This window comes from Pteropus alecto, unplaced genomic scaffold (assembly GCF_000325575.1).
Source record: "Pteropus alecto unplaced genomic scaffold, ASM32557v1 scaffold92, whole genome shotgun sequence".
Classification (NCBI taxonomy): domain Eukaryota; kingdom Metazoa; phylum Chordata; class Mammalia; order Chiroptera; family Pteropodidae; genus Pteropus; species Pteropus alecto.
The window spans coordinates 2,083,557-2,097,106 of NW_006432447.1; the positions used below are offsets into that span (position 1 = coordinate 2,083,557).

Sequence of the window (13,550 nt, forward strand, 5' to 3'; positions counted from 1 at the left end):
TGAATAATCCCCTCCTCACAATGAAGGTGAGAGAATTAAATAAACTAATGCATGCCAAGAGTCTGGCAGGCTGAACAAAGTAGGTGCTCAGTGAAGCTGTTCCCTTGTGTCACGCCCCTCCCTCCATCCTGTCTCCTAGTTCCCGGCCTGCTCCTTCCTTGTGGCACCATCTCACAGCCCACTGACAGCAGGCGCCCCCTCCGCCACACTTGGGACACCTTCACCTTGCCCACCTCCACCCCACCTTAGCCCTTCTTCTGTGATATAGGCAGCCAGGCAAGCTTTACTGGCATGTGACCAAGCACCCATGCTTGGTGTGGGCCCCCAGCTTGGTTTAATGCTTTGTGATTCTATTATTGAAATTCCTAATAATTTTTGAAAAAGAGTCCCGCATTTTCATTTGCACTAGGCCCAGCAAACTAGGTAGCTGGTCATGTGGGGACAAGACCAACCTCTCTCCAGGTGATGGACACCACCCTTCATATTGGCCATATTGGTGCCAACCTGGTTAGGTGCCTCTCTATAAACCACCACAGCAGAAGGAAACCTGTGTTTCTTCAGGCCCTGTGGTTGGCGTTCTTAAATACATTGTGTCATTAATCCTTGTTTTACTGATGAAGAACGGAAGCTTTGTGACCTCACTTGCCCACAGCCACATAATTAGCAAATGGTGGGGTCTGCTAGGTGTCCCTGATGCTGAAAACTGTGCCTTCTGACTCTTTAACCATACTAAGTAAACTAAATAGTTGTCCAAGAGTTACATAGACTAATGTGGTGGGAGGGGCTGATTCTTTCCTAACATAATAAGATGTGCTTGTGTATATCATTTAAAAGCAATTAATTGAGAAAAATTCCCAACAGGGAAAAACCTACCACACAATTTCTGAAGGGATTTCTCAGAGTAGGTCTCCCGGTCACATCCCTTCCCAATGTAATTGGTGTGCAGCTCTGTGGTGATCTGGATGGAGGACACGGCCCCATCGCACGTCTCCAGGTGGATGCTGGGGAACAGGGGCACACTCCCCGAGCCAGGCTGATACTCAATCCTCTTGGTCCAGTCTGAATAAACAAGGAAAGGATTAAAGTAAATCAGATACAGCCAGTTCTGCTATGACACTCATTTTGAAAATGTGAATTTGTTCCAACACAACTGATATATTAGGGAACAATTTAAGGATGATGGGAATTTCACATTTGCTTATGCAAGACTGCTTCTCGAGAAATACTAGGTGAATGAAGACAGAAAGTGCACCCAGCTGAAGTGAGCCACTTAGAAATGTACAAAACACGCACATGTACACCCCTCAAATATCTACCAGTTACTTGGTTCCCATTGTGCGAGGAGCTGCATCCACCCACACCTGTGGTTACAACTTTTTATCCTTCCACTTGTTCACAATGCACAAGCTGCAACCCCTCCTATGTCCACTTCCACAAGCAGACACCAGGTCTCTTTAAGGTAAAATATCATATTTATTGTAGCACGTATATATTTCTTAGCCATTTAACCTGTGTAAAACTGTGCTAATGGTCTTTTCTATCTCTCTTTCTTATGTGTCACTGATGACGTTTTTGAGCGTTATACCCCTTGCCCCATTTTCCTCATTTTGTCTACTGTGGTGATTTTTAGAAACGCACGTGTTTTGTCACAGAACAAAAGACAGCATGGTAGTTCGGGGATTATACAAGGTCACCGGGCGGGGTGCAAAGATTCTTTCTTAAACATTCAGGACAGGGACTCATTTTAGTAGGGCTGATGGTCTTATCACCGCTTTTTAGTGGAAAAATAATTTGGAGACGAAAAAGCGTTGGAGAGGCATAAAATCACAATCAAAATGGCACCACACAAAACAGAGCAATCAACAAAAATAAACGCTAAGAGTGAGTGTATTCACGAATTGATCAAAACAACAATAGCGGTGATTGAAAGTTGGAGCTGATTCCAGGCAACGCTCACCGTGACCAGTAACAGCGCTTGCTGACAGCGGTGAGCATCCCACGCACAGCAAGGACGCACGTCTGAGAAGTCTGTGAACCCCAAGGCTGACTTGTGGATAGAAGACTGAATATGAATCATCAAGAAATGCGAGTGATGGATACTATCAGTTTTTGAATCTCAAATGCTTGTCACACAGACTGTTGCTGGATGGTACCCTTTTGTTGAAGTAGAAATGAAAATCTGTGGAATTGCCTGCCTTCACTTGTGAGAAACTCAGAAAGTCCTTCATTTGTGGGTTAGTCTGCAGCCACTAGCAGGCCCCTCACAAGCTCCCAGGGGGTTACTGGCTGCCATCTTAAGCAATACCAGTAGAGTGGAGAGGGCTGAGCTTAGGGGCCAGGCAGATGGCTTCATTCACTAAACAGCCTTTTGTTTGGGTTTTCATGTACTAGGCTCCTTGGCGTATCAAGGATACAGCAGTAAAGGAATCAGGAAAGGTCCCTGCCTTGTAGATCTGGGGGAGAGAGGAAGATAATGACTAAGCTCTTGCTGTCCTATCAGAGAGGTTAAATGCCATAAAAGGAAAAGTGGTGACAAAGAGGGCCTCTTTAGATCTAGAGAGTTCCTGTCTGAGCCGAGGCCTGAATATCAAGGATGAATGTGTAAGAGAAGCCTCAGAGAAGCATGCCCGAAGCAGATGCAGCAATGATCTTGGCTTGACTCTGTTAGGTCAAGAAGTTCATGAGCAAGTTAATGAAGGTCTTCAAGCCTCAGGCACAGCTCATCAGTAAAATAGGGGCTATAGTACTGACCTTGCCAAGTTCCGGGTGATGATTATGTAATATGGGTTTAGCTCTGAACCCCCATGTTCACAAGACACCCATTAAGGGGTTTTCTCAGAGCACACTGTGAGCAGAAATTGCACACCATGGTTTTGAGGTTCATCTCCAGGGAACTCGCCATGGGAGGGTATTTGGATGAGAATGACTATATGCAAAAGAGAATATACCTAACCTTATGTTTTTCCTCATACTCCTCAGGAGCAGCGTCTGGACTCACCCATCACCTCCCTATGGAGCTACTATATAGCCCTTGGTTTAGAGGCCCATCAAGTTCAGTCTTGAGGACAAACCACTGGAGGACAGGAGGGCTTTTTGATGGGTGTTTCTGAAAGTCACAATACTGTAAGAAGCAGTCTACAACCAAACAGCCTTGTAGTGTCCTAGGTACAGAATGTTTCATGCCACTGTGCACTTGATCATGCTGTTTCTTCTGCATGGAGCTCCCTTTCTATCCCCTTCTCTTTTGTCATCTTCTCCATTCAACCTTTCAGAATTTCTCCAGTCAGGGTAGAAACCCTCCATTGTGCTCTCACATAGACTACGGCATCAGATTCCAAGCTGCCTGGTTACTCTGAATTCCTATCGTGTTGCACAATACTTGGCCTAGAGTAGATGTTCGCTAGATAGTGGTAGAAAGTGCAGATGAATCCTATAGGATATCATATTGAAATTACCCATCTGTGTGCCTGCCTCCCCCAGTAACTGGACACTCTATTTAAAGTTAGAGATTGTGATATTTATTTTTGATCCTTCCACATCTAGCTCAGAGCACAGGAAATATTTGCCAGCTGGGACGCCCTAGACACCTCACCTTGATTGTTGCTATGGCAGCTCTTCTTGAGCCACAGACAGAACTCACAGCCTGTGCTCAGCCCCTATCCTCAGTCCTGTGGAACCATCCCCCAACAGCAGCCATAACATGTTTGGTTTTCTTTGTTCTGAGCAAGGCAACCGGTCCAGCATTGATGATGGAGGAATCTGCTTCCTAATAACATGAGATGGCATCAAGGAGGCAATCTCTTTTCCTTCCCTCCCTCACTCCTCTTTCTCTGGGTCCCCCCTTTAGAGATGCAGATAAAAAAAAATGGAGAAAGTGATGTTGTGCATGGAAGCTCTCCTCCTTCTGCTAGTATATAAGAGATGCCCCATAACACCTGCTTCTGGAAGCTTCTTCTGTTGGAGAAACCCAAGACTTTCTTGGTATCACTTTCCTTTATTCTGTGGGGTCTGTGGGCACCTTTCTCTCATCTAGATATTTTGGTGGTTACTTTTGATGAGAAATTCTACCTTAAACTTTTTTTTAGAAGGAGTGCAAATAAAGAAGCAAATAAATAATGAAGGGAAAGTAAATGGAGGCACTGTCCTAGCAGAGTTTTCGATCCTCTTGCCATCCAGTGGCTAGAGGGACAAGGACCTCCATGAGGAGAAATCAGGCACAAACAGAGTTCTTGGGAACATCACATCTGCCGGTTGCTTTGGTGACCTCATGAGGCTTGCCTTTGAGGGTTTATGAGAAGCAGGCAAAATTGCAACCATATAGCGAAAGAAATCAATGAAGCTTTCTGAGTGTAGTATCCTTAAGAGAGTAGGAAGCTCACACAAACATCTTTCATTTTCCTAGAAGGAAATGGGATGGGGATTAAGAGAGCAAAAGCAAGTCATCAAGTTTAGCCTTTGCCGCATGAAATGTCTATTCATCCTCATTTCCTGGAAGGCTGGATAGCATGATGGTTAAAAATATAACCTCTAAATTCAGCCTGTCTGAATTCAAATCCCAGCTCTCCCAGTTCCTGTATAATTTGGGGCAAATCGCTTACTCTCCTTTAGCTTTAGTTTCCTCTTCTATAAAAGTAATACCCACCACCCAGGATTTTTATTTTTGGGTGGGGGTATTAAATGTAGAATCATTTTAGCACCAAATGCAAGGGACATATTCAATCAGTGTATGATTATTAAGATATCATTTATTCAATAATATTTATTGCAGTAATAAGAGGACTTGCAATCATTAAGCACCTATAAGCACTTTTACTTCTATTTTTTCATTTAATCTTCTCAGCAACCCAGTGAGTGGGTGTTATTATCTTAATTGCACAGGTGATAAAACCATGGCTGAAAGTTGGTGTGGTTTGCCCAAGATGGGGAGCAGGGGAATAATAGCTAAGGGTAAAGGAGGTCAGATATATGGTGACAGAAGGAAATTTAACTTTGGGTGGTGAACACAATGCGATATACATATGACATATTACTGAATTGTATTCTTGAAACCTATATAATTTTACTAGCCAATGTCATTCCAATCAATGTAATTAAAAATAAATAAAATAGCTCTTCTATAATTCTGAGGATTTGCCAGACCTGAGAATAATGGTAGTTTTTGAGATTCATTTTTGAACATTCCATGTATCCTGACATAAAAACAAAAAAGGTGATAAACTCCGATGTTGGCAAAGGATCAAGGAATGCTGTCGGTTTCATCACTGCTTGACCTCGAGGGCAGTTTGTGGGGGCTGAGGGGCTGCTTTGACACTGAAGACTGGAGAGATCTGGCCTTGAATCTCAACTCCCCCCAATGCAGGTCAAGCGACCTTTACAAAGCAGTTGTCATCTCTAGGCCTCCAATGCCTCATCTGTAGATTTGAGATAATTATGCATCTTTAGGGGCTTGGCGTGAGCATTGAAGCCTAAGGGCCCAGCAAAGAAATCTGGTTGAAACCTCATGATAGGAATGTCCCACTCCTTGGTTCACAAGCTCCCCAACTTCTCTGAGCTGTCCTGCTTGGAAACGAAATCTTTTTAGCTTATAAAGGGACTAGAGACTAGTTTATAAATTGTAGTTCAATTTGTTTCTTAGGTGAATAAAAAGGAAGCAGACCACCTGTTGTTTTAATAACCAGGCTCAATTAAATCGTAAGTAGTCCTAAAAAAGCTAACATTGAAATGCCTGCAAGTTAAAGTCTTTCTCTGTGGATTAAGGATTTAGAAACATGATGATTTTATTATAACTCCTGCTAAATTTGGGAAACATATGTTTTCTTATCAGGAGAATATTAACTAGGAATTCTCATACTAGAAGCCTGGAGGTGGAAAAAAAAGCTAATCCGAGACTTCTGGAAAGCACAGGCTTTGAGGGCTCTTGTAATCCAAGACATTCAGGTCCATTGTTCCAATTCTGCATGAATGGGAAAGGCGCAGGTGTGTCAAAACACTTCTTTTTACTTAATTGCATGTTCAGGGGCCTCCAGCTCTTCCCAGTCTCAGGTTTCAGCAGCTGAAGAAGCATCAGAATTTCTAGGAAATTGCTGGATTCATACAAGTTGAGTATGTGGGGATGCTGGGGAGTTAACTGCTGGATGTGAGGATGCTGGGGAGTGGGAGGGATAGGAAGGGGGCCTCCCTGAACAGGGACTGGTTAGGCAGCTGATTTAACCAATGTCTGCCAGTGTCAATCATCTGTCATCTTTCAAGACTTTTTCCGAGAAATGGGTGACTTTGATGTGGGCACCAAGGGACTTCCTTTCCTATTGGGAGAGGCAAGGAAGGTACCTTTGCTCAGCAGTGAGCACTTTTACCTCCACTGGCCATCTACTGCATCTGAATCGGGGGTAGGTTAGGAAGTAGAGATGGACTGGATAGGTAAGCAGAGGTCAGATGATGAATGCTGGCCTAAGAGGTATGGATTTCATGTTAGAGCCAGTGAAAGGCCATAAATGAGTGTTTAGTCCTCACATGCATGAAGTATCCAGACTGTGCTTTGGAAATGTCACTTGGCAGCTGCATTAGGCTCGGTATTCATTTTTAGAACATCAGAACACTCCTGATGCTACCTCTTGATCAATCCATAGACAGGGTCGCGCAGTGGATAATCCACTTCACCTTAATTAAATTCAAGTGTGTTAACTGCAGCTACACCGAGTCAGGTTTGAATCCTGACTCTGCTGCTCCTTGGCTGTGTGGCCTTGTGAACCTCTCTGAGCCTCATGTTCTCATCTATAGAATGAGAATAATACAAATCTACCTTGCATAGTTGCTCTAGGAACTGGAGGAAAAGTATGCAAGGCACCAAGAACAGAGCTATTGCTACTACTACTATTATTCTTGTATCATTCTTATTATTCCAGATGCCATCGATTTACTGAGTACCTACTATTGCCAGAGAGCCTTAGGCATGGGAGGCAGAGATGTGTGACTCATAATCCTATTTTGACAGAACTCACTGTCAGGGCAGTGGTAGCCAGATAGCCAGCTTTAAGGCAGACAGAGGAACGAAGAGTAGTTCTCAGGGAACAGAGAAGAAGAGGTAAGTTATACTGACTAGGGCAATCAAAGGAGGCTTTCTGGAGGAAGTGACCTGGGCATTTGTTTTAATATAGGTTTTGTTATTATTTAAGTATGGTAAGGCCAACAGATCAGAATATTATCGCTATTAAAAAGATTGTCATATTCACAGATCCCAAGGAGAGGGGACATGCCACACCACAGGGGGCCACATGGAGTAGCACTGGGGTCAGTATGGAGGCAGAGGGAGAGAAGGAAACTGGGAAAGAACCTTTTTTTGTGGTTTCCATGGGAAGGAACAGAGAAGGCAGGGTGAGCAGGTTTAGGATTGGGTAGTTTGGATAATTTCAGCAGCCTCTGAGGTATACGGGCTGTCTTTAGTTGTCTGGTGCATGGCCCTGGGATGATTAGGGCAGGTGGATGGTGGCCCGGAGCGTGAGAGCATATTAAAGGAGATGGTTGGAGTGCGGGCTCTGGACTGGTTCGTATGCTTTTGAAAATCAAGAGGGCAAGTTGTTTACTATCTCTAGGAATTGGCTAACCCTGAGAGGGGCAGTCCCTCCAGGCCAACAGGGCCCCAGATGGCAAAGCATCAGAGATATGGACAATAAAAGGCATGGTTAGTACAGCATTGTAGAGTGAGGAAAATGCTGGAGGGCAGCAGGGAACATCAGGATGTCTCCACCATGACCTTAGGACTGCGTAAAACTAAGGGTGCCATTTGGATGGAATATGATGTGAACAGTATTCTAGCTTTGATCCTACAGCTCGGCAGCCTGGCATGACTCAGAAATTGTAGACATATGTGAGGCTGTGTGTAAGCCTCATGGGTGTCTGGTGAGGGATGGGCCAGGAAAAACTTTGGGCAGATTACAAGACCCTGGAGTGCTGGGCTAAGGAATAGGTTTTAGTAGTGTAGTAACGACTCTTACAAGGTCTTGGTAAACTGGAGTGACAGAAGCCAAATTCTCAGACTTGCCTTCTCTCTCTCTTTCCTACATAACTCCTAGGAATGAATTCCTCAGTATCTGACTCGGGGTAGAGCCATGGTGACACTCAGACAACACAATACAGAGATTAGGAGTGAGGAGTCAAATGCCTGAGTTCATACCCTGCCTCCTATGCTTACCAGCTACTGCGCTTTGGGCAAAATACTCTCTGTGCCTCAGTTTCCTCATCTGTAAAATGGGGAAACATTGCAAGTCCATTTCATAGGGATATTGTGAAGATTAAGTGAGATAACACAGGTGGAAGAGCCAGGACTTGTGCCAGCTGTCTCGGGTCTATCTCTGAAGCAGGACTTTCGGCTGGAAAGAGGTCGGAGGTGGTAAAGATTCAAAGAGGCTGGGCATCCTGACCTGGCTCTAAGACTAGCTTCATGCTCAGAAGGGTCCCCTGGTTGGTCTAATATTCTGCTGTCACTGCCTTGAAATCCTTAACCTTTTCAAAATAAGGGGCCTTCCCTTTTCACTTTGCATTGGGACCCATAAATAGCTGGTCTTGCCTTTCCAGCTGAGTGACTTTGGACATATCCCATAGTCTTTATGAGTCTCAGTTTCTTCATCTGTAGAATGGGATATTAATTAATTACCCCAAAAGGAGGAACTCAGGCTTGGGAGTCAGATCCAAGTGTGAATCCAGCTCTGCCACTTGCTACCATGTACTGTGGGCCAGTCATTTCCTTCTCTGAGATTACTTATGCAAACACTGGTGATATTCTCACTTATTTCAGAGTTCCTGACTGGGTTGATATGAGAAAAGAAATGCAAACCACTTAGCCCTGTGTCCAACACGTAACAGGCACATACATTTCTGAGCATTAAATTATGTGGTTTTCTCTTCTCTAATTAAGAACAATCACAGGCACAATTAAAAAAAATAAACTCTCTGAACTCAATTTACAAATGTAAGGAATCTCTTCTTTTATTATTGACCTCTTTCATTTACTGTATTTTATTTTCACAAGAGCATCATTAGCTTTTAATTCGCACTAAAAAGAGATATCTTATTAACAAAAGAGAAGGATGAGGGGGCAAACACCCTGGGTCCTGTATTAGAGGTTAAGCTTCGAGGCTGTCCCTATGTCTGGGTGCACAGTCCCTGCCCTTCCTGTGCAGGGAAGTCAAGATTCCAACCCTGATCATAACAGAGACTGGATGTGAATCAAGATGGCCCCAAATTCTCACCATTTTCTTAAGGAGGAAGTTTTGGAAGTTTATATGAGTAGCATTTAAGGTGACTGTACAAAGTATTTGTGCTTATTTAATACACAGCAGTCTGCGTCTGTGTCTCATTCCATGAGGTGGGTTCAGTCACCCCTAGACTCTCGTGCAGCTCAATTCCTTGAGCTGGAGGAAAAGTCTCCCTCAGGGATCATGGAAGGAAGAACTGTGCTGGGCATGCAGGGCTGCCTTTCCCAACCTGACCACCATAAAACTCTGGGGCTCTAAGCAGCAAGAGGGGTGGAGAACTCCCTTTGGGATCCTCTCTTGAGCTTTATTCTTACCTGGCTGCGCTCTGTACCTCCCACGCAGTCATGATTACCAGTTAATCATATAAATAAAACTGCTAACTTTGAGTCAGTCTGGGTCACTTACTGCCTCCCACTTTCTCATAGCATCATCTAACCCCCATTCATGGTATCATGCTGGTTTCTAACGATTCATTTATTTCTGTGCTTGTCTGTTCATCTGCAACTCTCAATTCGCCCCACTTCCCGCCTGCATCAGAAGTTCCACAAGATCAGAGGCTGTGTGTATTTTATTTGGTTTGAAATTTCCAGTGCCTGGTGCAGTGCCTGGAACATAGTAGGTTCTCACTAAATGTCTGGGGCATGAAATGACAAGGGTGCTTCATGAAAGTCCAGGTTCTGGGGCTCAGGGAATTTCCCTGGCACTCTTGCTCTGGTTGGACCTTCTTCTCATTGCATTTCTTGCTAATTCTCCTGTTCAGTCCGGGCCCTCTGAATTAAAGACATTGCTGCCATTCTGCTGGACTGGTTTTGGGGTTCGCTCTGTATACTGCTTCTCCTGGACCCTTGGATCCCCACGTAGCCCTTGGGCAAGTTCTGCTCTGCCCCCGTGCCTGGACATTGAACCCCAGTCCTGGCTGTCTACATGTTATAAGGGGATCATTTCTCTTTTTCAGGGTTTTCTGATACAGGTATGAGCGCCTTAGCTCCCTAACAAGCTTCTATGTTGGGCATCATTTCTTTAAAACCTCTGACCTCCCCTTTCACCTTAGCTCCTAGCTGTCTCATGTGCAGCTGGGGTAGCAGACAATGCTGGCACTGAAATGAACCCTATGGTGAACCCTATGTGTGAGCCCTATGGAGAATTCAGGATCCCCAGCCAAAGCTTGGCTGTCACTTTCTCCATAACCTGTTCATCTCCAAAGATACTCAGCTCACGTGCTTCTCAGCTCCCAAACAGAAACATTTCTGGCAGAATTGATGCTGGAGAGCTGCGGAAACCAGGCAATTTAAGAGCAGCCCTTCTGAAAGATAATTCTCCCAAGGGGGAAATCATTAACTCAACCAACCGGGGTACTTTCTCTTGGATTTATAGAAACTCTTCTCTCTTATGTCCAATAAACATGAGCATTTTCCAGGCAATTTTCTTATCTTGGGACAAATGTATGATTAGTGTAAGATGGAGTAGCTATTCTCCAAGAATCTTTACTTTTATGGCTTTGAAAGCATTTACAATGCAAGAGTATAGTTTTTTGTGCACACATTTTCAGTCTTTTTGTAAAGATGGCTTATGTATACTTTTCATAGTCCAGTAATGTAAATCTCTTTAATCTATAGATCAGTTGTACACAATTGCAAAACTTACTTTAAAAACAAAATACACACACACACACACACACACACACACACACACACACACACATATATAAGGACCAAGACTCTAGGTGATATTAGAGTGCTGAGGACTTTTCATTTCACTGAATGATATCCTAGAGTCAGAACCACATTATCATCTCTTTAGAAAATACAGTACAAATCCTCAGAGTCCATCAACTACCCTGGAAACCTGAAGGTCCATGTGCGTGAGGGTTGAGAAAGGTGTCCCTCACACTGATGGGGACTGCATAAGCTGTCACAAATGATTAGAAAGGTGATTGGCAAATTGTATCTTGGGACTAGAAAAGCCCATATACTTGGGTCCAGGAAATACGCTTATGAGAAAGTAATCCAAAATTCAGACAAAGACCTTTGCACAAAGATATTCACCAATGCGCACGTGTGCACACCCCCCTCCCCCCACATACACACATATACAAGAAACCAAGTTAATGCCCGACAATCACACTGCCCTAACCGCAAGGACATGGTCAAGCATATGTGACCTCTTACAAAGGAATGTTATGCAGCTGCTGAGGGGGTAGAGACGTTTTATGATGTGGGACAATACATATGGCACAAAGTTAAGAGAAAAAAACACAAAATTCAAATGACTGTGTGTGAAGGGAGAAAAGTGTAATATAATATTGATGATACTATATTAACTGGATTATGAGGAACTTTTATTGTGATTATTATACTTAAAAAATCATTGTCACCCAATATTTTTAATAAAAAATAAATTTAAAAAATCACTTTTAAATGAGCATCAACACTTTATAATTAAGAAAATGTTTACATTAATAAGTCATGGTGGCCCAATTGCCACTTGTGACCTCGAGTTCTCTAAAAGAACATGGAACATGTAAATGTTGCCTGAAATACATCTTTCTCTCTTGCTTGGTGGTGCCCACTTGGACAGAAAGAAAATGTGCCTCTTCCTTTTGCCACAAGAGGCTCCTGTTGGCATGTGTAAGTTCTGCCCATGTACAAGATATGGCATACTTTGTCTTACATTCAGTAACGAGGGGTGTTATAAAGCCACAAAGGCTGAGAGCCTGATGAGCAAAAGCCTTAAAGGCTGGGAGGGGCTGTGATACTGTCAATATCTGCTTCTGGGCCTGGAGCCTGTGAGAGGCCGATGAAAGGTGGGAGATTCAGCCAGTGCGAGGCTGTCATTAACCAAACTTCCCAGCGGGTGAATGGGCCCTTGCTCCTCAGTTACCTGGGTCTGCCTGTGTGCAGCTTGCTGCCATCACCCAGGGCTGCAGAGTCTTGGGCCAGAGACAGACATTGGCATTGGGGGACACAAAGGAGCTTCCGGCCTCCATTAAATGCCTCATTACTGAAACCAAATAACACATTTGTCTTCAACTATGGCTGAAAATGAGGTCACATTTTACTCTAAATACCAACCGGTGCCAATCATGTTATCAGAAATGAGTCCTCTTGAGGGAAGGCTCCCAAACTTATTTTATGAAGCCAGAATTACCCTTATACAAAAACCAGACAAATATACTCCAAAAAAAGAGGAAATTATAGGCTAATATCTCTGATGAACAGAGATACAGAGATCCTCAACAAAATACTAGCAAACCAAATTCAGCAATACATTAAAAAAATCATACATCATCATCAAGTGGGATTTAGTCTGGGATGTAAGGTTGGTTCAATATCCACAAATCACTTAACATAATATACTATGTAAATAAAATGAAGGATAAAAATCATATGATCATATCAATAGATCCAGAAAAAGCATTTGACAAAATCTAACATCCATAATAAAATGATGTTATTCATAATGTAATTATGAATAACATTTATAATAAAAACTCTTAATAGGGATAAAAGAAATATACCTCGACATAATAAAAGCCATATATGACAAACTCACAGCTAACGTCATGCTCAATGATGACAAGCTGAAAGCTTTCGTTTTAAGATTAGGAACAAGATAAGGATGTCCACTTTCACCACTTTAATTCAGTATGGTATTGGAAGTCCTAGTTACAGGATTTAGAAAAGAAAAAGAAATAAATGACATCCATATTGGAAAAGAGCAAGTAAAACTGTCATTGATTGCAGATGACATGATACTATATAGTCAGAACCCTAAAGATCCCATGAAAATAGTATTAGAACTAAAAAATGAATTCAGTAAAGAAGGATATAAATTTAATATACCAAAATCAGTTGCATTTTTATACACTAATAATAAAGAAAGAGAAATTAAGAAAACAATTCCATTTACAATTGGATCAAAAACAATGCAATACCTAGGAGTCAATTTAACTAAAAAGGTAAAATACCTGCACTTGGAAAACTATAAGACACTGATGAAAGGAATTAAAGAAATAAAATAAATGGAAGCATATACTGTGCTCATAGATAGGAAGAACTAACATTGTTAAAATGTCCATACTATCCAAAGCAATCTACAGATTTGATGAAATCCCTATTAAAATATCAATGGCATTTTTCACAGAACTAGGTAAATAAATACTTTTAAAATTTACATGGCACCACAAAGACCCCAAATCACCAAAGCAATCTTGAGAAAGAGTACAGCTGGAGGTATAATGCTACCTGATATCAAACTGTACTACAAGGGTACAGTAAGCAAAACAGCATGGCTATGGCA

General features: G+C 42.7%; 1 protein-coding gene across 1 annotated transcript in view; it reads right to left on the bottom strand.

Annotated features, from left to right (window-relative positions):
- CLSTN2 (calsyntenin 2) overlaps window positions 1–13,550 on the bottom strand; it is a 361,956-nt gene that overhangs the window by 93,292 nt on the left and 255,114 nt on the right. Inside the window, exon 6 of the mRNA XM_015585757.2 lies at window positions 874–1,059. Within this exon, the coding sequence (XP_015441243.1) occupies window positions 874–1,059 (186 nt within the window). The remainder of the gene's footprint in view (window positions 1–873; window positions 1,060–13,550) is intronic.